The 27613-nt window shown below is 41.5% G+C and overlaps 2 protein-coding genes across 34 annotated transcripts in view; both read left to right on the plus strand.

Annotated features, from left to right (window-relative positions):
- Window positions 1-70: 70 nt before the first annotated feature.
- Window positions 71-9907, plus strand: LOC146988355 (tetratricopeptide repeat protein 39C-like). The gene is made up of 14 exons (XM_085773568.1): window positions 71-766; window positions 1387-1435; window positions 2420-2548; window positions 3039-3153; window positions 4226-4586; window positions 5827-5995; window positions 6336-6429; window positions 6527-6634; window positions 6719-6828; window positions 6926-7049; window positions 7158-7255; window positions 7350-7454; window positions 7569-7607; window positions 7713-9907. The coding sequence occupies exons 1-14, from the start codon at window positions 615-617 to the stop codon at window positions 7800-7802; spliced, it is 1743 nt and encodes a 580-aa protein (XP_085629694.1). The 5' UTR covers window positions 71-614; the 3' UTR covers window positions 7803-9907.
- A 5162-nt stretch (window positions 9908-15069) lies between these two features.
- Window positions 15070-27613, plus strand: part of kif1aa (kinesin family member 1Aa) — a 43014-nt gene continuing 30470 nt past the window's right edge. For all 33 annotated transcript variants that reach the window (XM_085773569.1, XM_085773571.1, XM_085773574.1 and 30 more), the window contains exons 1-12: window positions 15070-15360; window positions 17411-17578; window positions 25157-25230; window positions 25351-25533; window positions 25645-25710; window positions 25808-25986; window positions 26305-26416; window positions 26674-26751; window positions 26869-26934; window positions 27028-27045; window positions 27140-27218; window positions 27298-27376. In XM_085773569.1, coding sequence (XP_085629695.1) covers window positions 17473-17578; window positions 25157-25230; window positions 25351-25533; window positions 25645-25710; window positions 25808-25986; window positions 26305-26416; window positions 26674-26751; window positions 26869-26934; window positions 27028-27045; window positions 27140-27218; window positions 27298-27376 — 1040 coding nt within the window. In that variant the 5' untranslated portion in view covers window positions 15070-15360; window positions 17411-17472. The remainder of the gene's footprint in view (window positions 15361-17410; window positions 17579-25156; window positions 25231-25350; window positions 25534-25644; window positions 25711-25807; window positions 25987-26304; window positions 26417-26673; window positions 26752-26868; window positions 26935-27027; window positions 27046-27139; window positions 27219-27297; window positions 27377-27613) is intronic.

Raw genomic sequence — 27613 nt, forward strand, 5'->3', positions numbered from 1 at the left:
GTCGGAGGAGGGGGCGGGGTGTACAGCCTGCAGGCCGGAGGCTGACAGCAGCCTGACAGGATGCAGCTTCGCCTCAGCGGACTCCATCCCTCCATCCTCCCCGCGATGATGCGCCGTGCGTTATGACGCCAGGCCGTTTGACGAGTGCATTACGTGAGGCTGGCGGAGCAGCACAGCACAGCAGCCTGGATCCTCGTTATGTAATGCATCGGATGCTGCTGCTGGGAGTATCAGGGGGGAGAAGCTGTTGACGGCTGGCTGATTTTTTACTGATGAACAGCGGTGCGTTTGCTCGTGTGCGCGCTTTCAGACGTGTGCAAGTACAATGCTGATTGTAAATGACTGGAGTGTGGTGTGATTGAGCAAGTGTGAGCATCAGTGGCCTATCCCTGAGCTGCACAGACGTCTGGAGCCTGCGGAAACTGCACAGCGGGTTTTTTTCTTTTATTTTTTTCCCTCTTTAAGCCGACCAGAGGCGCGTCTCTGTTTAAACTCGTGTCCTCCATCAGCGAAAAATAAACCAATGCGGGTTTGTTTCAGAGAAGAATCCAGATCATATTTTCTCCTCCATCGCGTTGGTCTCATCCAGCAGCCTGTGCGCTGTGGTATAAACAATGGCGGGTCCGGAGCAGTCCCAGCAGCAGCAGCAGCAGCAGGTAGAGGAGAAGGCAGAGCACATAGATGATGCTGAGATGGCTCTGCAAGGAATCAACATGCTGCTCAACAACGGCTTCAAGGAAAGCGACGAGCTCTTCAGGAGATACAGGTATTTATGACTTTACTGTCACACCATCTACCAGAGCATGCTGCAGACCTAAACCTGCAGGGCAAATGGTACAAATATAATGTATAAAACACCTGAGTGGACATAAATAGTACAGCATGTACTGTGCCACTATATACAGCCACTGAGCTTATGTCTTCACATAAATTACAATACAATTTTAAATGAATGGCTGCTGTGGGAGGTTTCATGTCTTAGAGCCTGTTTATTAGTGAGTGACGGTCTGTGCCCTCCAGCTGTCAGACTCACCTGAGATTCCCCTCAGCCTCCCACTGACAGACTATACTCATGTAAACAGGTCATGGCACAGGGATTATCCACTAGTGTATTTCACCTTTATCTAAGGCTGTTGTGGACAGTGAGTAGCTGCTCTCTCCATGTCACATAGATGTCAGACCCTGACATCTGTCCCTGCTCCAGATCACGCCCATGTTCATGCTTGACTTGTTCCAGCAGCAAAAGTAATCAGCTGATCCTCTTATTTATGCAAATGATGAATTCCCGGATAAAATTTAGCTAGAACTACTTTGTACATCAACAAAATGTTCACTTCTGTCCAGTGTCTGATTTGTTCTGTGATTTCTCTCTCTGTGTCTCTCCAGGACCCAGAGCCCACTGATGAGCTTTGGGGCCAGTTTTGTCAGTTTCCTGGTGAGTTAACACTCAGCTGGTGATGGAAGGATCAGTTAAGATGCCAGAGGAAATATCAGTTGATGTTAAGAAACGCAAAAATAAAAACAGCTATTAGTATAACTGATAGAGCCGCAGAATTAGATTCAGGCCCATGCTGTCACTGTTCATTTTTTTTGCCCCCCTAGGAAAATCACATCACATCACAGTGTCAGGGCATGAGATAAAACAATATGTCAAACTGGTTGCATTGTTGTCACCACTGGCATCCTCTCCTTTGCTTTTCCATCCATTAACGTAATGGATGCATCCTCCTCACAGCATTGCTCTTGCAGAGAGGCACATTACTATAACGCTGCATCCATCACTGATGAGGAGGGGAGAGTTTTCACAGCGTGGTGGTCACTCTCACACACACACACACACACACACACACACACACACACACACACACACACACAGACGCCCTGTCGCTGCCTCTCGTGCCGACACCATGAAGCTATAGATGATGTCATCCTCTGTCCCTGGATGCTAAACGGCCCTGAAGGCAGTGGGGGAGGTGACGTCTGACCATCATGGCAGGCCTTCATAGATGCAGCGAATATTACACAAGCTAATGTGAAACAATCTATTAAAATGCGTAATATGTAGTGTAGTTTCCGCTTTCATTCGTGTGTGTGAATGTGATTCTCTAAAGATTCAAGCCACATCACAGCAAAGATTTTCTGAGTCTGGCAGCTGGGTAGTGTCTCTTGCAGCCTCAATCACACAGCTGTACAGATGTCACCGTGTTCCTCCATTCATTGTCGTGCAGAAAGAGCCCTTTGTCCCTGTCTGCTTTTTAAAGAGTGTTACGTAACAATCCTTCAGTCTTATTACAAAATCGTAAGCCAGCTAAAGCATAAATCTGCTCCGTGAGACAAGACAATTTAATATCAGAGTAATGATAATAATCCACTGCATATATCAGTCAAGGACTTTTTTTTTTGCTGTATTTCACTGCAGAATGCCATGATGACATTTGAAGAGGAGAAGATGCAGTTGGCCTGTGATGACCTGAGGACCACTGAGAAACTGTGCGAGAATGACAGCGCTGGAGTGATCGAGACAATCAGAAACAAGATAAAGAAGAGCGTGAGTGTGAAACTATGGATTCAGGAGGTGGAGAAGTGTAATACGTACGTGGACTGTTAGAAGGCACGGATAATAGTGATGCTGAAATCCGATACTGATAGCATCAAGTCACACATTTAGATTTTCACTGGTGTGAACAAACATGTTTCAGCTGCTGCTGTCATCTCTGATACCACAGCCAGAGGAGGCTACAGAACAGATAACAATGCTCTGTGTCCTCGGCATCAGGCCTAATGATGCTGGCAGCAGTGAGATCATACCGAACCCACTCACAGATTCAATCAGTTCCTTCCATGAAATGTAATCAACATGCTGAGTGGGGAGTCTGCATGGGGGCAGCCCACCCAGCAGCTCTGGGTCACTCAGGAAACGTGGAAACCTGTGGTCACAGCTGCGGGAACACACAGCAGCCACTGGGGAAACAAGCTGCCAAGTGTATGTGCATACTGCTTACTGAATCTGTGTGTGTGTGTGTGTGTGTGTGTTACAGATGGACTCCCAGAGGTCAGGCGTTGTTGTCGTGGACCGCCTTCAGAGACAGATTATTGTTGCCGACTGTCAGGTGTACCTCGCCGTGCTGTCCTTTGTCAAACAGGAGCTTTCTGGTAATCAAATGAACAGTATTTGGAGCACAGTGTTATCACAGCAGTGTCTGTCTGCACTGTTCTGTAACTCAAAGAAACAAGACATGACAGAGCAGCATACCTGCAGATAAACAGTGCAGAGCCTGTAATCATGAGCATCTCTACACATGTGATTTAATATGACATAATGAGGACATTTTGTCAGACAGTCCTACAGTATGTACAGACAGGTGTGTTAATCATCATAAAGATGTTTGATTACAGGAGACAGATTAAAAATAGAAATGAAGTAGCACAGGTCTGAGATATTCTGACTTGATAACCTTAGGATGGGTCAAGCCTCAAAAACACAGGATCCTACATTCCCCATAATGCACTCAACAGCATATCTCTGATCCCTGTCAGCTAAATCTTTGCCTAATTCGATATCCCAAATTTGTAACGCAGGCTTTCACATATAAATTTGTGTATTTTATTCTGTCAGACCTGAGAGAACCATCAAAAACATTATACAACAGTGTTTGCAGGATGAGAACAGTGATCTATACAGAAATGAGTAATCAGCAGACTTGGCGTGCTCAACTCCACGTATGAACAAGTAAATCGGGTGCCAGTCCGAAAAAATCAAAGTAAAAAAAGGTTGTGACAGCACTCACTTTCAGTTACACACTTTTTAATTTATTTAATTCATCAAAACTTTCTTGCTGCCGAACAGTTTTTATGAATTAAAAAGTGTTTAACTGAAAGTGAGTGCTGTCACAACCTTTTTTTTACTATACAGAAATGAAACAAGAATAGTAAGTGCGGGAGAGGTTAAAACCCCTATATGGGCTTATACAAAACACCTCCCCAAAAATACGCAAAGATTCAAAAACAATTATTTATTGGTCATTATTGGTCATTATTTATCACACATTTTTCTGTTTTATTGTCAATTTAAAGTCTTTGGGTTTGATCTATTCACAGATGTAAGATGCAGTTTGACTGATTATAATCATTTATTGTTTAAAATAATAATTTAATGAATTCTGTCTTGTTCTTTAACATTGAAATCTAGTTGAGGGTTATTCGTGTTGATTATATCCCATCACAGCGTACATCAAAGGAGGCTGGATTCTTCGTAAGGCCTGGAAAATGTACAACAAGTGCCACAGTGACATCAGCCAGCTGCAGGAGACCTGTCAGCGGAGGCCCTCTGTCAACCAGGACTCTGTCTCTACAGACAACGCCAACCACAACGCGCCAGTGGAGAACGCCGTGACGCCCGAGGCCCTGGACCGGCTCAAGGGCTCCGTCAGCTTTGGCTACGGCCTCTTCCATCTGTGCATCTCCATGGTACCACCACACCTGCTGAAGATCATCAACCTGCTGGGCTTTCCTGGTGACCGGCTCCAGGGCCTGTCCTCCCTCATGTACGCCAGCGAGAGCAAGGACATGAAGGCACCGCTCGCTACGTGAGTAGGCTCAGCTCAGTATGACTTCACAGAGAGACAGATAATTATCACCCAACTCTGTAATGTAACTCCGCATATCTATGGAGGGTTGGTCTGAACCATGACTTGATTGTTCACTGTCTCTCCATCAGCAAATGCAGGGCTGTCCCAGGTCAAACTGGGGCATTGGCAAAAAAATTTTGAGGACCCTACTAACAAAATCTGTGCATAACAAAAGGCCATTTAAGTTAACATTAAGAACAAACAACATCTGGTATAAATTAAGTCATCAGTTAACAATAAGGAAAAAATAAGTCATTTTAATATGTGTCAAAAAAATAGGTTACTTCAACCTGAAGAAAAAAATATCAGCAGCCAGACTTTGTGTCTTTCAACAATAGAATCGGTACAGGACATTCACTCGTCTAAGGCCGTCCCTACAGGCTGCAGCAAATTTCTCAAAGCAGGTCAATTAGGTAAACAAGCATATAAGTGTCTTTTACAGATGCGCACATCTGTAAAAGACACTTATTTTTTATTTCCTCTTGCATGTGACAGATTCAGTGTATTTTTGTTGCCATCTCTTCACCTGCACTGGTGCCCGGCCCTGAGCAGTGACTGGTCAGTTGAGGAAATGTCAATCATAGCAGCGATGCGTGCATAGATGACCTTCTTTTTCTCCTCTTAAACTCACAAACTCCTCATGCTGGGGGACACTGCTGCACACGTGACTGCGCTGCATTTGTGCATAAAATGATGCTCTGTGTGCACAATGTTCAGTGTTCTGAGTTTAGGGAGAGGATGCAGCCAAAGGTAGAAAGTCCCTAGTGGAGCATTTAGCAGCAACAAAGCAAAACGTCTCCAAACATACTGGAAATATTGTTTGTATATTAAAATTAGACAACTGATAGCTCTTACAATTGCCATAACTTTACAGAATGTGGTAATGTTGTGTGCACAGCTTGTTGCCCTGAAGAAGCAGAAAAATGTATCACAACATCTATCACATAGTTTGAAGTGCAACTTGTTACAAAAGTATAAATAATTCTAAAACTAAGTGAAACTAATGAATGTGTTGCCCCATTCAACAATTCAGTCTCATACATATTGTAGAGTTGATGATAGATTAATCGTCAAGCAGTTAGATGCAAATCAATGTGTCAGTGCCGTTTTGTCTGTCAGATCTATGCTGTATTTACATTTGACATATGTCCAGTGTCATGTTACACTCTGAGGAGAGTCTGTCTGTTGTGTTGCTCAGGTTGGCCCTCTTGTGGTACCACACAGTAGTGCTGCCTTTCTTTGCTCTGGATGGATCTGACACACACGCAGGGCTCATGGAGGCCAAAGCTATTCTGCAGAGAAAGTCTGTGGTTTATCCCAACTCATCGCTCTTCATGTTCTTTAAAGGACGCGTTCAGCGGCTAGAGGTATGTACAGCAGGCTCAGGGTTGGTTATAATACAGAATAAACCATGACTGTAGTGTTTGGCAGATAGCAAGTTTAGTTTATTTGTGTTTGTATGTAATTTTGACTGAAAACACTTGCAGGCAAATCTGTTTTTATGAGAAAGGAATCTCCCATCATACACTTTAGCAACCAATGTTGAGCACATATATAATTAATATGCATGTAAATCAGTTCATGGACTCACCAACATCTGATCAACCATCTATTTATCTAACTCTCATTCAACATATGCATGATGTGTGTCCGTCAAACATGATTAGCGTTACCTGTTGGTGTGTGTGTTCTCTCCTCTGTCCCCAGTGCCATATCAACAGTGCTTTGGCCTGTTTCCATGATGCATTAGAGCTCGCATCAGACCAAAGAGAGATCCAGCATGTGTGTCTCTATGAGATTGGTACGTGTGTTTTCTCATCTGGTTAGTGGTGACATACTGATGCTGTACGGTGCAGCGATGACTTGATTTCCTTCTGTCTTGCTTGTCATGGCGTCAGGTTGGTGCAGCATGATAGAGATGAATTTTGAGGACGCGTACAGGTCGTTTGAAAGGCTGAAGAACGAGTCCCGCTGGTCACAGTGCTACTACGCCTACTTGACTGGAGGTGAGGCCTGACATACACTAACATGTGTTGACACTGCTGAGATGCTCCTACTCTGTGTGCTAGTCCTTTCCTGTCGTCTTTCAGTGTGTCAGGGTGCCTCTGGTGACCTGGACGGAGCGAGTGGGGTTTTCAAAGACGTGCAGAAGCTGTTCAAGAGAAAAAACAACCAGATTGAGCAGTTTGCTGTCAAAAGGGTGAGTAAAGCTACACACTCTGCCGCCTTTTCTCTCTCTTTCACGAGCCCGAGTGTGTCACAAAAATGTTGCCACTCTGTCCGATTTCCATCTGCAGGCTGATCGATTGAGGAAGATGTCACCCTCCAGAGAGCTATGCATCCTCGGTGTAATTGAAGTGCTGTATCTGTGGAAAGCACTTCCAAACTGCTCCTCGTCTAAACTGCAGATAATGAACCAGGGTGAGTGTAACCTACATGATTCACACCAGCATAACCAGGTTTGCTGCAGTCCGATGTCTGAGAATTTGATTTGACCCTGTGTGATGATGTCTTCTTGTGTCTGGACAGTGTTACAGACTGTAGACGAAGCCTCATGCCGAGGCCTGAAACATCTCCTCCTTGGTTCCATTCACAAATGTCATGGAAATATGAGAGATGCTGTTCAGGTATGATTCTGCACAGAGCGCTGAATGATGCAGATGATCTAGTCTAGTTATATGACTCATCTTGCTTTGTGCATCCATTTTGTCTCTGCTCCAGTCATTCCAGTTGGCTGCTAGGGATGAATATGGACGACAGATCAACTCCTACATTCAACCATATGCCGTCTATGAACTGGGATGTATACTCCTTGCACAACCAGAGGTCAGGCTGAATCTGTTAATAATTTTGCTCTGCCTTTAAAGTGAATTCTACTGATGAGACCACATGCTCATTTATCATTATCTCCTCCTTTTCTTTGTTTTTTGTGAAATCCAGACTGTGGGAAAGGGAAGGTCATTGCTACTCCAAGCAAAGGTAAAATAGTCACATTGTATTGTCTGGATTAACATTTATTTTTATATTTTCCCCACACATAGTTTATTATTACATGTTACAAGAATGTATCTGTTGTGTTTTCAGGAGGATTTCACAGGCTACGACTTTGAGAACAGGCTTCACGTCCGAATCCATTCAGCCCTGGCCTCGTTGAAGGAGGTAGTGCCTCAGTGACTCCAGGAAGAAGTGACAATGGCTCGAGCTATGCTCATGGCTTTTTAACACAAGTTTTAAGCCTTTCAAACCAACTGTTTGACATCATAATGAACACACTTCTGTGTTTTTCATTCTTAAAGGATGTGTGGAAATACACTTGTTTGTCGCCTTGCTCACACCCAGGCCTTATCTCTGTGCATTCAGTACAGAGATAACCGGTGTCTTAGCATAAGACTTGAAACAGATTAAAATCAACGCTATACATAAACATACCATAACTAAGACTTGTCTTGCTGTTGACCAACAAGCTAGTCACTAGTACACCTGCAAACAGCCAATTTTGTTACTGTGCCAACCTGGGAAGCCTGCTAGCTGTCTCACTTCCTGTCTATATGCTAAACAAAGCTAAATACCTCCCGGCCTATCTCTGGAAAAGATGCACAAAGATGAAATTGGTAACAATACTTGACTTGGAGCAAGACAACAAAGAAGTATATTTCCACAAGTCTCTAAATGTTCATTTAATTGTTTTCTGCACCAAAATGTGTTAGCTAGCTAGTGACAACACTTTCCTCATTAACTTGTGTATTTGGAGGATTTCAGTTACACCTCCTCCCTTTCAGTGAGCAGTTCAGCACGTCAAAGTAACCTTTCAATGAGATCATACTTCCCTGAATAGTAACTTCGCCAACCATCATAAAAAATGCAAATACTAGTCATTTCCTCATTCTTTAAAAAACATGCAGATGACATTTGAACATTTTACAGAAATAATTAAATAGAATTAATAATACCAATTTTTTTGCCATATGACATATCATGAAAAAAAAAGATAAGCAAAATATTACTCAAATTTAATATCTGACTTTATATGTTCTTATAAAGGACTTTGTGGGTTGTTACATTTTCAGTGAATATTTAATAAATAGTGCTTCTCCTAATTAACTTTTCAAAATCTGCTTGTCAAATTGCAAAATGACATTGAAGCATATCACACAGAGGCCACTTATATTCACAGTGGACTTTAAATGACTAAACTTGTAGTCTAATTAGTTACTGGTCACCTTAAGTCACACACAGCAACTACAGTACTAGGCTGCTGCGGGTTAGTCACACTCAAGTAGTTGGATGTGTCACATTTATAACTGAAGTCACAACAACACAACAACACAATGGCCTAATTATGTTTTGTATGTGGAGACACCAGGCATTGATCCTGTGCACTATGCATGGTGTGGCAGGGTAACAGCAGCTTTAAGACTGTACTGAAGTCAGACATACCTGTATGTCCATCCATGCAAATACATCAAGATGTTATAATACAGTGCATTCAGTACTGTAATGTTACCACTGAATGGTGCTGCGAAATGTCAGCCAATTAATCATATATTAGTAGTGACTTATTTTAATAGTGTTTTAGTGATACAAACTTTTAATTAGTCCATAATAGTGGAAAAAAATGATTTACTACATAGCAGAAGTTGTACTTTTACAAGTGTCATTTACAATATGCTATTTTGGTTCTGAGTGTTTATCCTGTCATGGCCAGAAAGGTAGGCTGCGGTGTTAGTGATCAAGCCGGTTCAAATGTGTGATCCTGAATTAGACGAGGAATAATATTTCTGTGATATGTGATTTTAACAACTTTTCTCAACACAGTTTTACACTGTACATATGAATTATTCTGTGCAGGGTATTGCCTTCTGAGTAACAGTCATCTGAGCAATATAAGCAACAGGAGAACATCTTCATTTACTGAGGTTTTCAGCTATGAGTGTCTGTGTTTTTCATTCCATGTTCAGGAAAGTGGACGGGTTTGTTTGTTTTTGTTCATGCTAAGCTGGACACACAAAGCCAGTCATCCCCCTGTGGCTGTGGTGGATATAAATTGTGGTAAATGTTGCGGTGACCACAGTGTGAGTGGTCGGTGCAGTGCAAGTGATGTGGTGAATGGTGAAACGTCAGTGAGATGTCACCTACCTACCTGTAAAAACCAAATACGTATGTCACTGAGAGATTTTCTTTCCTTTTGTCATGAGATTTTGTTGGAAACGTGAGGATAATGATGATGGTGTTCCAATGTGTCACTGAACTCTACAATAAACTGTTCTCCATTAATCCAGTCAAATAGTGGTTTCTCTTTCTTTGTGAAATTGTTCTTTGGACAGGTATTTTACATATCAAATGTGGAATGATGAAAGGTAAGTGAATTGTTTTTGTTTTGTTTTGGGGGTCATTTTTGAAGACGAAAAGAAACCTTAACCAATATACTGTATATATACTGTGAGTTACAAGTTAACTTTCTGCCATCTCAGTCAGGCTGTACTTTAGCATATTCACCTCATGTATTGACTGTGCCCTGAGGAAAAAATGAAAATTAAGAAAAAGCCTGAAATTAATGGTAGAGTATTACATTTTCATCCATCAAACAGAGCTTGAACTGATGTTTAGTTAGTTATATGTTAACTTACTTCCCAAAGCACTCCTCAAAGAAAACCTTCAAATAAATCAAATTACACTAAAGCAATGGGATGAAACAGTGATGTTGTATAACTTATTAACACACGTGTACTTTGTGTAAGTGCATGGAGAGTTTAAAAATCAGCTTGAGGATTACATGAAGGCCTAGATTTAGACCTACTGTAGGTGGTGGTGCACTTCACCCCCCCTATGGCCAAAATCAGTATTACAAAAGCAAACATTTATAACAAGAATTCCACTTTGCGTTCATGGCACTGTTTTTAAATATAAAAAAGAACTTAGAAACTCATTGTGTCATTTTTTCCCCCCAATTGTTTTTCAGGGCCTCTGCAGTGGATGGCACCGATCTCCAGGAAAAGAAGAACCTACTCCAGAGAAGAATTTGGCCTGGAAACTGTGGACAATGGAGAAGATCCACTGAGACACTATAGACATGAGGTCATGTTGCAAGTTCTTTTGATACGAACGCTTGGAGGCAGCAGTAATTATGGGACCTAAATGATGAGTCAGACCTTTAATCAATCAGTTTAATTACAGTGTAATGTGTTTTTGCCATTACCTTGCTCATCTTTCTACACAGTCCATTTATTTTTAGTCCACTAGGGGGAGCTTTTCTCACAGACAGTATGTGGATGTAATGTGGTGTATTTTACAAACACCTATAATTTTTAAACTTTTAATACCAATAATCAAATCCACAAATAAAGTACACTAATAATGTAATATTATAGATTTTGCAACCCAGCCCTCACAGTGTATGGCGTGGCTAAAAATAGCTCTGTCCTACATCATTCAGAAAGAGAAACCATCAAGATTCATTCCCAAGTGGATGAAAAATGATCAGGTGATCATTGTGTCTAGTTGTGTTTGTATGCATCCTTTGGATATGGTTGCACTCCTAGATGTGTTACTGGTCTGCAATGCAATTTCTTTCAGCTGAATTTATTTTGTTTTCAAAAAGCATTTGCAAAAATATTGTTCTCTTCATAGTGAGTATCCCTTTCTACAGACCACGAGAAGAGGAGTGACCTCCCATTCAGAGAATAAACTTAACATTTACAATTTAGTTTGTGATATTATTGCCTCTGTCGTTTCCATGCTGGAGATGATTAGGGCGGGAGCTGGGTGCTCTGCATGCTCTGATAGAGACACACAAGCATCTCTTTAAGAAAACATGTCTGTCACACTGGGCTCAAGGCAGCCGCTCACTCAACCAATAAATTATTCAGGCTTCTGTGCGACTGAATTTAGACATGGCAGGGCAGAGCTGGAAGGCTGTGCAGAAACAATACCACAGGCTCCTCCTGCATCTTCCTGTAGTGGACGCTGGAACACCCAAATAATCCCAACACATTTCCTTTCATGCTCACCTCTAAAACTGAGCCTTCAGCTTGGCCATGTTCACTTTAAAACAGATTGGACAAGTGCTTTTGGGAGTGCCTCAACTCACATGAAGTATGTGGTGATTCACAGCAGTGACATCATCGTGTTTCATCTGCTGTGATTCACACTCGCATCTTACAGTATGTTCTTGGGTTGGTAGACTGTGCAACACTTGAAGCAGCATATTCCTTCAGTGCATGGATTAGACCTTGAAATCTTAATGCTGGTGAATTAAATAAAGCAGCAGCATTAGATAGAAGTGGAAGAGACAGAGGGGGCCCAAGAGACATGTTACACACCAACTAGATGAGTCCAAGAGAGAGAGAGTGAGCAGTAGGAATGGTAGGACTGTGCAAAGAGCAAGGTCACCAAACACAATTGCATTGTGTTTCACTCAGCATGTAACCTGAGCAGCCAAAGTATCCTACCACCAGATAGAGAGTTCCTGTTCAATACCCCTCACTGCTGCAATGGATTCACTGCTTTTTCCTTATACTAGCTGGGTAAATTCTCACACGCCCCACTTATGATTTTAACTAAGAGGTAGAAGACTTCAGGCAGCTGATTGATAATAATAGTTCCTCTTTTTTATGTGTCACCTTTAGAAAGTGTTTTGAAAAAAAAAAAAAAAACTGACACAATGAGAACAAAAGCAGAACGCAACAACAGTGATAAAAAAAGAAAGCCCGTCAGAGCCCAAGCAGGCAACCCAAGAGGCAATAGGAGAACCTGGCTGATAACATAAGCTGAGACCAAGAGGAAAGCAGTAAGATGTAAACTGATATAAGCAATTAATGACAAAAATAATAATAGGAGGTGTAAGCACTAGAACAACATAAAGCACAGGATAAAACAAGTAGAGCCAAAAGAAAAACTAAAAACAGTAAGAAACTAAAAGAAGAAAAGAAAAGTAAGATATATACAGTTCAATAAAATGAGACAAAAAAAGCAAAAGTGCTGTTCAGGATCCAGACTGTGTCACACCACAACATATTTTTTTAATATTATGCTCTATTATTTGTCTTAAGATGGCTGACAGTGTTAAGATAATATTGATCTGTTAGCAACAGCCTTTGTAGCCAGCAAATCATCATGATCGTCCAGACCTATACGGTGAGGGTCAGGTCACCAGGAGACAGAGACATCAGATGGTCTCCTCTCATCTCTCCAATCAACTCAATGACTGTCTGAGAGCTTCTCACTGGGGGGAGGAAGCCGTGTCCTCTCACCTCAGCAGGTCATTTGTTTCAACCCTGTGATACGACCCACTGAAGCATCTCACAAAGTGCTTTGACCTTTCCTCTTCATAGCTGTAGTAAATAAACATGAAGGTGATCTTATGGCACGGTCATGGTATATGAGAGGATTGTGATCTGGTTAGAATAAGTCCCTCTGGATGGCTGGATGGATGAAAACAACAACATTAACTGCTGCAAACACCATTCTCCTGTGTGACGCCTTTGATGACTCATCCACCCACCAAAACAGACTGTGACGTGCTTTGTACTACGTCATTAGACTACGGCCGCTAGATGTCACCTGCCAATAGAATATATAGGTCAATAATCTGCTACACAAACGACCTCTGGCCTCGTTTCTGGTGCTTTCACCCTAATGACTCTTTAAGGCCCCACAGACAAATACGACTTATCTTCCCTTATGACCAGATAGAAGCCCTTTTATATCCTGATGTGATTTCTTTTTGGAGAAAATGTAATATGCGCTGCAAGCAATCTAGATATTTCAATGTCACATAGTCTTTTTCAATAAATTCTAACTCAAGATCAAAGCTTTTGATATGAGAAATGCCACCGTAGGGGGGGCGACTAGTATCTTTTTCTTTCAAATGTACCGTTTTTTGGGGTTTAAGAACATACATTTTCACTAATTTGCGGCCATTTGTCACTCAAAAATTTGATATTATATATGATATTTTGTATTTTCTACATCTTTTAATTTTTCATATTTTCATTATTTTAAAGCCTCTTTAAATACATTAATGAGCCACAATAGTAAGGAACAATGGAAATAGGAGATTTAGGATCAGCTCAGGATTATAATAGTAGTACAAAACCATCCACAACACTGGCTGATCAGTGTACTGTATATGAAGCCTTTTACATATAATACAACACCTGCACTGTGTTACTGTTTATATTAGTTGAATGTAAGGTATATGGCGGTTGAACATGTGACATCTTTACATGGTGGCTGAAATCCCCACAATCAGACAGGAGCTGGCTTCACTTGCAGCAGACATTATGACATGTTAGGAAATGCATAAGTGTTACTATCTACATTAGTGATGCCTCCAGCATGACAATGATCCCAATTTAGCCATAATTAATTCAACCATTAACACCTGTGCTTCTCCTGCTGCTGAGTGTTAAAACATCATTTTGCCAAATACCAGGTGTGAATGATGTAACTTAAGGATGTAAGAGAGGGGTATCTGGCTTACTGCCAGGGCTCACTGGGGCACCTGATTGAACAAAAATATTTCACTCATTCTATAACATATCAAAATGTCTGCCATTAAAGCGGTCCTCAATGGTACAGGTGTCCTAACCCACATAATTTAGTTGGCGTCAAGATAATGAAAAAATACTTAATTGTTTTTATTTTTGTTAATTCTATTAAAGAGGACAGTTGCATCCGATTGTGCTGCATTTAAATCAGTGCAGAGTCGAGGCCTGTGCTTTAAACCGCACACAGAGCTACATGAGGAAAGGCACAGGTGATAATAATACCGGTAGATAGATAATCGATGATAACGATGGGTGAATTCCTCAGTCTCAGGTTGTTTGTATTGTGCAGGCCGGGACACTTCAATGGAACAAAGACTGTGCAGTTTCCTTTTTATGACAAGAAGAACTGACTACAAGATCTTCACTCTGCAATGCAGATTCCTCACATCACTTGTAGAAAGAGGCGGATACAGGAGCAGCATCTTTATGAAATAAACACAGCAGATATTTCTGCGACAGTATAACCACTGCCTCTGTTCACAGCCTCAGTTGCTGTGATTTTTTATATTGTGTACTTCACTGAACAGGCAGTTTCCATGGTGCAGAGACCTGCTTTGTGCCAGTTTGTCTTGTCACAGCTTGATGTCCCCGACCTGACCTACTAAACCCTATTCATGCACACTGCAGTTTTCAGGCTACTGCATTCAAAACAAGCCTTTAAATAAACTAAGATATTAAATTTTTATTTATGTGACCACATTGTCTGCTGCTTTTAACATGAAATAAAAGGTATCACACTGAGGTGTTTCAGAGGAGGATAACTCTTGCTCTGTCTACACCCCCTCCCTCTCCCTCTCCCTCTCCCTCTCTCTCTCGTCCCACTACTGCATTGATGCTGTTACCTCCCTCGGTGGTGATGTCACCGGCTCAGTGGAGCTCGAGCATCCTTGGTTGAGACAGGGAGACAACAGAGCCATCTTGCCCCGCTCCGTGTTGTGAAAAAGCGGGTCCTAGCGAACAGCCTTCCTTTCCCGGGTCTCTGTACGGTGGCAAGGCTGGGCGGAGGGAGGGAGGGTCGGTGGGTACGAGACACCGTCGCGCTGCCCGTTTTCATGGAGAGGAGGAGAGGCTGTTAGCGGAGGCAGTGCCAGACCTGGAGGAGGCTGGAGGCTGGATAATAAAGCGGACGAGCTCGACTAACCCGGGTCACTACACGGTACCAAGACGTTAGTGGGACTGCGGAGGTAGGTTTGCGTTTTCCTTTCGATATTTTTCCATTGTCTCAGCGGCTGTGCAGGTTTTAATGAGGCAGCCTGTATTTACTCAGTGTTAAACCTCCTGGGAGGAGATGGGCATTGGGTGCGGCCATTGAGGAGGCTGTCAATGTCGGAAGGATAGTAAAGAGACGCACTGACAGTAAAGCTGCTCGATAACACGCTGTGTGTAGCCCACTGTGAGGTTATTTTTTATATTTTATATGTTTTAACGCAATGTTTTTATACGGTGCGCGAGCAGAAGGATGATAAATGCCCTGTCACGAGGCGACAGGCAGAGGTGCAGCTTGTGTGGAAGAAACATTGAAACATAAGCTCTGAAAATGACGCAATAACTCATCTTTTTATATTTATATACATAAAGTAATTACACCTGTCAACTATCAGTTCTAGCCCGAACCATATACAGGCCTTCAGTCAGTGTTAGACTGGGGTCCGTGTCTTTGCTGACACGTTTAAAGAACCTCCAGGTAAATATGTATTTTTATGGACAACCAGGTAAAATTGTATCAACGTGTCGTCACAGCGGCATGGTAATTACATTAGCCTTTGTCACCAGGAAGATGGTGGCCGCCCATCTGAGCTGCATCATCAGCTGATTGGTCTGTATGGGCAGATTATGAACATGGATGTTGGCTGGGGAAAAAAATACAGATTTATATTTTTGGGGGCTGGGATGAAGATGTATTTTCACACAAGGTATTATAGGTCCAGTTTTAACATGTGAATTTCATCATTGTCACTTTGTTTTAATCTTCTGTATCATTGAGTCTGTTGTATTTTTTTTCAACCACAGTTTGTTCTCAGGGTGATTTAGTATGTGGTTGCACCTTAAAAATCTACATAGGAGCTCCAGAAAGCAGGGTGACACAGCAAATTTACAACAGTGATGATGGTGATGATGATGGTGGTGGTGATGATGATGATGATGATGATGGTGGTGATGGCAGATGCCTGAGTCACTATTCGTTTGAACTGAATATTCATACTAAATCCCAAATCGTGTCCATAAACAAATTTGATGACACTTTCCCTATTACAGAAATATTTGCGTTATTTGCAGTTTGGCCTGTGATACGCCGTGAAAGCTATTTGTATCATACTGCTTGTTGTTAAAGCTTATTGATGAAAACATTAAATGATTGGGTTAGGATGATGGATGATGAGTCATGGTAGCTCTTAATACACCCACAGCGCCCGCCACACACTAAAATCACATAGTAATTGAATGTTCATATTCAGTCTTTCAGGAGACAGTGACACGTTACAAATTGTTCATGAAACGGAGCTGCTGAATGAAGCCAGAGCCTGGATTTGTGGCTGGTTACAGTGCCATTGTCAGGCAGGGAAACAACCTGACGTTCAGCTGCTGCTGCACTTCTTTTGTCACTGCTCGCTGTATTATCCATATCCCTGGGCTGTAGCTGACCGTGCATGGTCTTTTCATGTTTCAGCCACAGCCCTGCCCTGCTCTATTGTTCTGGTCACGACAATATTGGACCAGTACAATTTGTATAACATAACATAACATAACATAACATAACATAACATAACATAACATAACATAACATAACATAACATAACATAACATAACATAACATAACATAACATAACATAACATCTCCTTCCTGAAAAACTATGCAGGGCATTCCACTTTTGTCAAATTTTTAAGCAGCATTTTACATTGCATTTTTTTTTTTTTTTACATCAATACTGATTTAAACTTTCAACTGCAGACATCCTATGTGCTTCTACCACCCTTTATCACTTCTGTCTCTTATAATTGCTTACATCATCTTGCATCTTACTGTGGTTCCTCAGGTCATAGCCTATGTCTTCGGGTTCTTGAATTGCCTGTGTTTCTTGGGATATTGTGAGTTTTATGTCACTGTTGTTTGGGTTCTTCTGCCATTGTTCTTGTGTGTTTCAGCTTTTATGTCAAATCACAAAGGGGATATTTATAATTACTATCAATCATGACACAGCATCATTTACTACCTGTAACCACTCTCTTTTACAGACCTGCAGGCCCTCCACCTGGGCACTAACAAAGGTACCCCAGGGTGCTAGGAAGACAGCACCATGGCAGGGGCCTCTGTAAAGGTGGCGGTGCGTGTCCGCCCCTTCAATTCAAGGGAGATTGGAAAAGACAGCAAATGCATCATTCAGATGACTGGAAACACCACCAGTGAGTACCCCAACCACAACTTCTTTACTGATATGCTGATCATCCAGTTCTCCATTTGAATAATCCACCTAGCTTATGCATCTTTAGGATTCGATATACTTTACAGAAACCAATGACTACTGATTACAGGAGAAACAGTATTGTAGAAACTAGTTTCATTCAGTCACTCAATCATTTATCATCTTGAGCTTGGGGGCTCTTCTCCAAGCAGAAGGTCTGAGTTCAAGCCTTTCCAGCTGTTCTGCTGCTGACCTTGACCTCTGACTTCCCTGCACAAGAGGATTATTGAAAAGATGAATTTCTTCTGCGTAGGACCCAGGGTGACTGTGCAAATCACCAGTAAACAAGGGAGGCTTATTTCAAGACATGTGATATGAGCACAGCAGATATTTCAAAAACAGCTTTAATTTCAGAAGAGGGCGGTCGAGATTAGAGCTAATTTTATTCTGTCCCTGAGAAAACATCAAATTAATGAACTTGTCTGCAAGATTTAACAACTGTCAGATTACTGCAGCGTCCTTATCAGAGCAATAGGAGTTATCAGATTGAAACCACCTGCACTGGAACTGTACTTCTGAAGGCGACATAATCTCTCTGCAAATTTGACCTGGTGTTTATTTAGGACAAGGCCTTTTATTTATTTATGCAGCAGATTAGGCCGGATTTAAAAATAGCTCCTTATTTATCATTTTGTAATTAAGTGCTCTATTTAAGTTTGCTACAATGTGGAATAAACAATAAGCACAATAATGACGTTCAATGACGGACATTTGGAAGAGGCATTATTATTGTCTTCCGAAATGACAATGATTGAATTTATAAGAGATTACAGTGGATTCTGCAAAACCTTCTCTTATTGTTTTTGTGCCCATATGTTGCACAGTTTTGAAGCCCACATTTCCTGGGTTAGGTGGTGCACAGAGCGAGGGCTCTGGTCGAGAGGAGACTGGAAAGATACTCGATATGTAGTCTGCTTAGCAAGGTAAAGCCATTCGTCAATAATGGATGAGGCTTCCTGAAATATTTACCGTTTGGCCTAATTTAGCCATCTCACCCCTCCTTCCTCATGTCATGGCTGACTACACAACAAGCTGCGTGGCTTTTTTGGGCTGCCATATTGTAACTATGTGATTAATTTGCATTTTGTGATTTGGTTCCCCACCACACTGAATACTTATCATGGAAAGAATTCCTACGCATTTAAAAAAAAAAAAAAAAAAAAAAGCCCCTCCAAGATTTCACAGTATGATGTGTTTTAAAAGAGCGATGCCTTGGCACAGAGCTTCTTCCTGTGCAGCAGTGGGCAATTAATATTTCTGTTGGTATCTTCTCTTTTAGCAGTGTAAACATAGATCAGAGGCTCTGTTGTCCACTGGGAACATAGTCACTGTGTGGGTGTGCTTGGGATATTGTTTTTTTAAATGAATTTTTTAATGAATTTGTGAATTTTATTTCTAATCACACAAGGTCTATTTGATTGTATCTATGTACACAGTAACATGACAATCAGCACAGCGTTTTCTCATTCTGTACTTATGCTACTGTTAACGTTACCAATACCCTGTTCTGGAAGGGCCAGATTGTTCACCCTTGGGTTTATTTCCATAAGAAGATATAGTTGTGGTTTCAAGTACAAGACCCCATCTTGTGTAATTTTACAATCTCCTCTCATAGGCTTCTTCCTGGAACAACAGCTTGTGGAGACAGACTGTTTTCCGAGTGATTGAATCAAAGTTTAGTACATTTAGATTAAGCACTCAGAGAAACCGAACCCTGGAAAGCTGGACAGTGGGTTCTGTTGGGTGGGGCTTTGGGCCTGGTTGAAAGCTGAAACTGTTGTTGTGACATCACAAAGTTACAAAGTCCTGACAGCTGGTTTTAAGACACAGTTTCTGAATACTGACTGTGAGCATTTCTCTCTGGACTTTGACACTTTGATAGTATTGATATAGAACCTGGACCTCATCTACAAACAGAAAAGACATGGGAACTTGACTTTAAACAATATGGGACCTTTAAAAGCTGTTTGTGAGTGAACCGAATGCACAGTGTTGGATGACAGACTCCACTGTGGCTTAATACACTGTATAGTGTCACTCAGGCTGTTAAAGTACTGTCACTTGTGAGAAACATAATGTACCCCAGACTACTACAACTACTACCAAAGATGATTTTGATAGATTTTCAAAACTTTGATCCTTGAATTACAGTTAAATTTAATAAAGTCCAATATAAGTAACACAAAAATATGCTTAAGATCTTCCCACATTGTCTCCTTGGCTTGATCCCTCACAAGTGGCAAATTTGTTGGTTGCGAAGCGGAAGAGGAAATAATTAATGTAAGCTGATTTGCAGTGGACATCTGAATTCAATATACGACAGGGAAGCCCCCATAGTGATCACTAAAGCAGCCCTGTATGAACAGGTTTCAGCCAGACCTATGTCACGACTCTGTTTCATCAGTCTACCTACTCCTGAAATCAAGCTGAGTCTACCACTACTACGTCAGCAGTGCTGGAAAATTTCATGTTGGTCAGATGCACCAACCTGCAGGTCTTTCAGTGGAGCTGCATAACTGAGTCGACGGCTCTGGATGTGAGCAGACTGATGTCATGAAAAAGCCCATTGGTTGCAGCGTCTGGAGGGGGTACAGAGGCAGAATATAAATGCCCCTTTGTATCTCTGTAGTCTGGGCTGAGGAAAGGAAGAAGAAGAAAGAGTTTTCTGGGTTTTTTGTGTGTGTCTCACTCTGCTTTGTGCTCTCTGACACCCATGCGTGGGTCAATAGCCCAGTTCCCACAAAGCAGGAGAATGGCAGTAATCTTGTTGTGTGAGAGATCTACCCTCCCACGCTGACCTTAATTAAGATGCAGGGGACAGACCTGAAGGAGCACTGGGCCTCCCTCCAGAGGGCCAAGTGCAAATACTTAGTGGGAAGATTTCACTTTATTTTGCAGCAGAAAGCATAAATACATCCAGATTATTTGCACTGGTGGGCTGATTTAAAATATCAGTGTATAGGTTCATGTCTGTAATGTGTAATGAATCTGTGTAATGCATCATTAGCACAATATTAACTGCTATATCATGTTGATTTTGGCGTGACTGAGACAGCTAGAGTGTCTCTTTCTAAGATTTGTCTCTTTGAGATTCAGATGCTTTACTATAGAGCTGAAGCAGCAGACAACAAGCGGCTGCTGCTGCTGCTGAATATAACATCTATGAGGCTCTCCTCCTCTCCCCTGTCAGTGGGTTCACATCCCCTCTGCCAGACCCCGCTGACGCAGCCACATTTCCTCTCCTATTGACTGGGGCAGGTCACCCGTGACAGTCTGACCAGCGTCACTCACTCACAATTATGAAGACCCAGCAGCTATGACAAAGACTGACACGGAACGTGTTGTAATAGGATGCTGCAAATATAAGATACATTTAAACAAGAGCAGATGATCGACACTATAATTAGCATAAATGATGTAAAACGTGACAGCGACAATGTTGAATAGAAGGGAAGTTCAACAAAAAAAGTGGGTGTACTAAAACTTTGGGCCTCGTGGTGAACATGGCACATGCTACTTTCAATTAGACAGATTGAAGTGGATTTTTGAAATTCCAGTGTAGTGATTATTGGGCTGTAAAACTGCGTAGAACCACTGATATGTCTGACAGGTACAATAGTGTCTTATGTCAGTTTCATTAAAATAAGCAATAGTAGAGTAATAGATGTTTATCAATACCGCTACTGGACCATTGTTAAATAACAGCTTCATTTCTGAGGCGTTGTTTAGCTCAGTTGGTAGAGCAGGCGCCCCATATGCAGAGGCTATAGTCCTCGCTGCAGTCGGCCCTGTATTGAATCCCTTGACTCAGGTGGCACTTTGCTGCATGTCATTCCCCCTCTCTCTTCCTCCCATTACCTGTCTCTCTCAACTACACTTTCAATTAAGGCGAAAAAGTCCAAAATAAAGCCCATAAATAACATCTTCATTTTTTTTTTACAAAAACAAAACAATTAATGAATTAATCCAGAAATACCTATTATTCATAGCTGTCTCATGAGAATAAAAACTAAACAAAGCATTTCTATTAAGGAACAAATGAAGAGCTAAATCCCAGTTAATGAACATTTGACTGTTCTGCATCAGTCGTCAGTATTAAGTGGAGCAGATTGCAATGTTACACTGCACTCAAGGACATAATGTTGATGATTATTGTAATGAAACTATGAAATATGTTTTTTTATTATATGTCAGATCAATCATTCTTATGGATCATCAAGATATTAAGAAATTGGATTTTGCGGAGTTTGGCTCCTGGAGAACTGAAAACATCAGCTCAAATGTAACTTTTATAGATATTATTAATTATGTCATTTCTCTGCTTTTCATTCATTACATTTTTGACTTAAAATTGAATCTGTTGAAGACAATGTGGTCACTCTTCAGTCGTCCCTCTCCCTCCTTTGTGTATCTGAATTTGCTGATACACTCAAACTATAAGCCTGCATATGCAAAACAGTGCTGATAAAACACTCCACACTCCAGGCCACCTCCGATAGTGTGGGAAAGGAGAACACTGCTGGAAGAAAAATGAGCTGCTCCTGTCTAATTACATTTGACCTCCATGACTCGACTTCCAGACCTGGCGTCATCTATAAACTCAGCACCTTGCAATTAATCAGGTGTTTCCGTCATAAAGGAAGGGGAAGGGTCGTAAAGGGGCGTATGATGAAGATCAGAGTCGTGCTCTGTGCTGCTGAAAATGCTGCTGACGCTCAGGTGGTGATGCACAAGCTGTGAACACGGACATCATCACCCGTACTACTGAGTGCAATTCAAATAGGCATATGTTCTTCTCCCTCATAATCGCTGCCACTTAGTAATTACCGTCCCTGAGACTCAGGCGCTCGTCTTTCTGCTGCTCGAATATGTGGGTGGGGCTCATGTGAATCATAGCACAGGCAAAGATGAGTAAGCAACAAGAGGTTTTGTTTCTGGGCAGTCAGAAGGGCAGTCTGATCGTTATAGTCTTCATTTTAAAGGTTTTGTAAATCAGTCAAGGTGTCATTTTTGATTTGTTTCTAGTTTTATGGTTGTTCTCTGTAAAAGAATTGAGATGTTACTGAAGCAGACCAGCGTTTTTTACTCAGAAAGCCAGAAAGTCAGATCTTTAGCTTTAGTTTCACCACATGGCAACTCCACCTTGTGTGACCCTCATTCATCATCAGACTTTGTAAAAAGCCTCCATGCATCTACATATAGGGTACATGTAATAGAGCACTATAATAATGAAAGAGATGTGTGTTGTAAAATGTATGTAAAACAAACAGTCCGTTGCTTCCTACAGGATATTGTAGGCACTATTACTACTGTAGTGTTTCACATGCTTCATGAAATGCTCCAACCATGCATAAACAAATACGCAAAAAACACACATTTTCTTACACCTCTAGTTAGAACAGGCCTATAGTTGCAACAGGTGCCAGATATCGGCTTGGTGATGTTTCATTCAACCAGATTTTTCCACCACAAGTGTTGCAAGGCCACAGCTGGAACATCACTGATACACAAATGTGATGAGAGGATGGATTAGTAACCATTTCTTGTTCGCTGGTAGACGCCTGTTTGTCTGATGTCATTTCCGTCTATGTCTGATGTCATGGCCCATTACTGTAGAAGACATCTGTGGCAGAAGATAGTGGGCAGCAGGGGAAATGAGCAGCATGTAAAAGATTTCTGGCTGATTGATGAAATTGATTGATTAAGTGCAGAAACGCTGCTTTGATAAAGGTCGATGAGAGCACTGTGAATAAACTGCAGAGGATCTATGTTCAGAGCACCTGAACACATCGTGCCATGTAAACAATGCCTCATCTCTTTGTCATGATTGGACCTGAAACCTGAAACCCAAGTCAGCCACACTGGCCTATATTTCATAGCTGGAAACACAGTAGCAGCGTAGAGAGGAAATAGCCGTGTGCACACTTAGTTTAGAGTGTACTTAGCTCTGGGCCTTTTCCTCTGTTATCGACCGCATCTGCATTAGCAGAAAAGATGGTGTCTGGAGCTCTGGGAGCCTGGAGGAAGCATTTTCACAGCTGGCATCATCAGACCACACCAGGCATGTTGTTCCTGGGTGGGCACACAGGGTGATGCCTTGGGAAAAAAAAAACAGAAGCAATTTTCACTTCTGTTTCTGAAATGTCATCAGTAACTAGGTACACCGTGTAAATTGTCTTCTCCAGGTTGTGAGATTGCAAACAGACATCACAGTGCTGACAGACATTTGTTTCTGAAGGCATGTTTCTACATAACCCTTATTGCTGCTGCGTGTTTATTTGTGAATATTATTATTTTGTGTGGCTCAGTTGTTCGATAAAACCTTTAAGTGCAATTATAAATTAAGTTAAATAATCAACCATTAATAAACTAAATTAATTTGTTAATTTTATGTACTCTTGGGAAAACTGCAATGATTCTAACTGTAACATTTCCAGATTCATTCACTGTTTATAACAGCCTCATGAGCCACCAACAAACTCTTCTGTATTAACCACACTTCACTGAAAACCAATAAACAGCAGTGATGTGACTAACAGATGAAGTAAACCAGAAAAAGATGTGTCTGCATGAGTTCCTCAGTTTTATCTGTAAAGGGTCACAGAGCGGACATATCTAAAAGCAGGTGAGGTCACATATCAGCAGGAAATAATCTGATCAGACATCATCATTCAAACGCAGTCATCACTGGTCGTCCTGGCCATCTAAACCCATCAGACCGCACTATTATTGCTCTGCCTGTGATTCTCTGTGACTGGAAAAAATCCACTGACCACCATGAATCAACAATAACATTTGATTAAAAAGAATGAATGTGTGATGGGAAAACATTCATGTGTTTAAGTGGATTGATTGAAGTAATGGTAGATGGTAGACCTGTCAGAGAGCGAGCTCAAGGCTGAAGGTTGTTTGATGCTGTTGAAAGATGATCTGAGTCTGAGCTCTCCTAAAATGGCCACTACGCCTGGTTGGAAACAACATGGCCTTTTCATGTGGCACCACCGTCAGGCCTCATTGTTTACACTGGAAATAAGGACACAAACTTGTCTTTTTTTTAACTAATAGTTTTTGTTTTCTAGTGTGTAAAGAGTGTCACACAGTCTTCATCAGGACAAGTAACCATAAAGTTTATCAATGGTCAGCAGTGAGTCATTTTCTTAGTGATTTGTTCTACATAAAACAAATCTTTGTACATTACTGTACATTCAATTTGAGCTGTCAAAATAAAATTTCAATAATGTGAGCAAAGGAGCTATGATTATGTTCAAATGGCATACTTTTCTATTCAATACAAAAACAACAAAATAAAGTCAACTAATGAGTCATGTATTTAAGCCACTTTCATCTTCCAAAAAATGCCACTAGTCCCAAACATCTGCAGTCTTGTGTTTTGCTTCACTGATGACTGAAGCCTTCTGCGCCCTGTTAGCACAACATGACACCGACTGAGTTCAGATCCAGTTTCACGTGGGCGACTCTCACCCTCCCACTGACCCGGGTTCCTTGTTCTGTCTTTCAGCCATCATCAACCCCAAGCAGGCCAAAGACAACAAGAGCTTCAACTTTGATTACTCCTACTGGTCCCACACCACGGTAACTATTTCTGCTCCCCCAGAGTCACACACATACGCACACATTTTTGTTTGACTGGACTGATTAAGATGAATTTGAAGATGTACAGTACATTAGCTGATCACTGTCCTCTGTCCACAGCCCGAGGACATCAATTATGCCTCTCAGATGCAAGTATACAAGGACATTGGGGAGGAAATGCTGCTGCACGCCTTCGAGGGTTACAACGTCTGCATCTTTGCTTATGGCCAGACAGGTGCTGGCAAGTCCTATACCATGATGGGGAAACAAGATGTCAAGGATCAGCAAGGAATTATTCCCTTGGTATGGACAATTACTTCACCAGTGCTTATACTAATAGCAAAAGGAAGGTTGATTCAGAATTTCTCAGAGGCAACACTTCTGAGAATAATGTTGTTATTTTGCTCTTTCCAGCTGTGTGAAGATCTTTTCATGAAGATCAATGACAACCAAGACAACAGCATGTCCTACTCTGTGGAGGTAAGTACAGGTGTCACCAGCTGCCTCTGCAATGTGTGCACAGTATACTGGGACATGTCACATGTTTATGGTGTGTCTGTATTATGAATCTGAACAGGTGAGTTACATGGAGATCTACTGTGAACGTGTACGGGACCTGCTGAACCCCAAAAACAAAGGGCACCTGCGTGTAAGAGAGCATCCTCTGATGGGGCCCTACGTGGAGGACCTGTCCAAGCTGGCTGTCACCTCCTACAATGACATCCAGGACTTGATGGACTCTGGCAACAAGGCCAGGTGACAGAGCCGTCCACTCATTCAGTCACTTCACTCTGTTTTCTGACTAGTGAACGACCAGTGAATCTGATAAAACTAAGGTGAAACAAAAACAAGCAAGATTAAAGTCGAAATATGTTAATCAGTCAACGTCATCTCTGATGAGCGAGGGAAGTTACAGACTGAAATTCACACTTTTTAAACTGTACACAGACTCACTTCACTGAATTATTTAAATTTAATAAAACATTGTCCATTCTCAACAACAAGAAACATCACTTATAAGGGTGAAACAGACCGACTCACAGACTAATGAAAACATATCGTCTGTCTCTGCAGGACTGTGGCTGCCACCAACATGAACGAGACGAGCAGTCGCTCTCACGCTGTCTTCAACATCATATTCACCCAGAAACGCCACGACGCAGAGTCGGACAATACTACTGAGAAGGTAGAGGGGCTTTATCACATCCTGAGTGAATCTGTTTAACATTGATCTGCTCCCACTGCTTATCTATAAGCTGATTGATGACAGTGATTTAAATCTTGTCTTGTATTGGAAATCAATGATGGCTTGAAGGTCATCGTGATAATAAAACATTGTTTTTTTTAATGAAAGCCATCTTTGAAAATTAAGATGAACAGGTTAGCTTTTCTGTTTAGTAATTGTTATTTGCTTGACTCAATTTCCTGGGTTTTCTGTTGAAGGTCAGCAAAGTAAGTTTGGTGGATCTTGCCGGCAGTGAGAGGGCGGACTCTACTGGAGCCAAAGGGACAAGGCTTAAGGTAGAAATGTTTCCCTCTGCTCAGATGTGGATTCAGAGCAAGGCACTTGATTACTGAGTGTACTATACAGTACGTATATATTTAATGTACATATTATTCCATGTTGTTCCATCACAGGAAGGAGCAAATATCAACAAATCTCTAACTACCCTGGGGAAAGTCATCTCCGCTTTGGCAGAAGTGGTTTGTATTTTATCTTTTTATATTTGTACATGTGAAATAATGCAGTAATTACATAGAATAAAAATGCTCATCTTACTGTCTCCTTCATTTTAGGACTCAGGGCCAAATAAGGTAATTTATTTAAATTCTGTTTTTAAAGTAAAATTAATATTTTACTAAATGCCAATAAATACATTGATTGTAATGTGTTTTATTTAATATGCAGAATAAAAAGAAGAAAAAAGCTGAAAGCTTCATCCCCTACAGAGATTCAGTTTTGACCTGGCTGCTGAGAGAAAATTTGGGTAAGTACTCAGTTTTTCTGTTAATATTAGGAACACATTAGTTTAATTTCTAATCAATCTCTTTTCTACCCTGTGTCAGGGGGTAACTCTCGCACTGCGATGGTCGCTGCTCTGAGTCCAGCAGATATCAACTACGACGAGACCCTCAGCACACTCAGGTAGAGAGCACACATCACATTTTCTGCTGCATGTCTTCCCTCCCACACAGCAGATGAATGTGGCTTTGAAGGACGCTGATGCCAGTGAGACAAAGTGTTACATAATACACGGCTTCCTCAGCGGCCTGCATCACTTTCACACTTCAAACACCCTTGACGAGTTTTAGCTGCATTGCCAGGCTGCAGGATCGTGTGGGTGTGTTATGTACAGGGGGGGTTGGGGCTGTGAATCGTCAC

The sequence above is a fragment of the Trachurus japonicus genome, chromosome 4 (genome assembly GCF_045865225.1).
Source record: "Trachurus japonicus isolate A0001 chromosome 4, Traja_1.0".
NCBI lineage: Eukaryota > Metazoa > Chordata > Actinopteri > Carangiformes > Carangidae > Trachurus > Trachurus japonicus.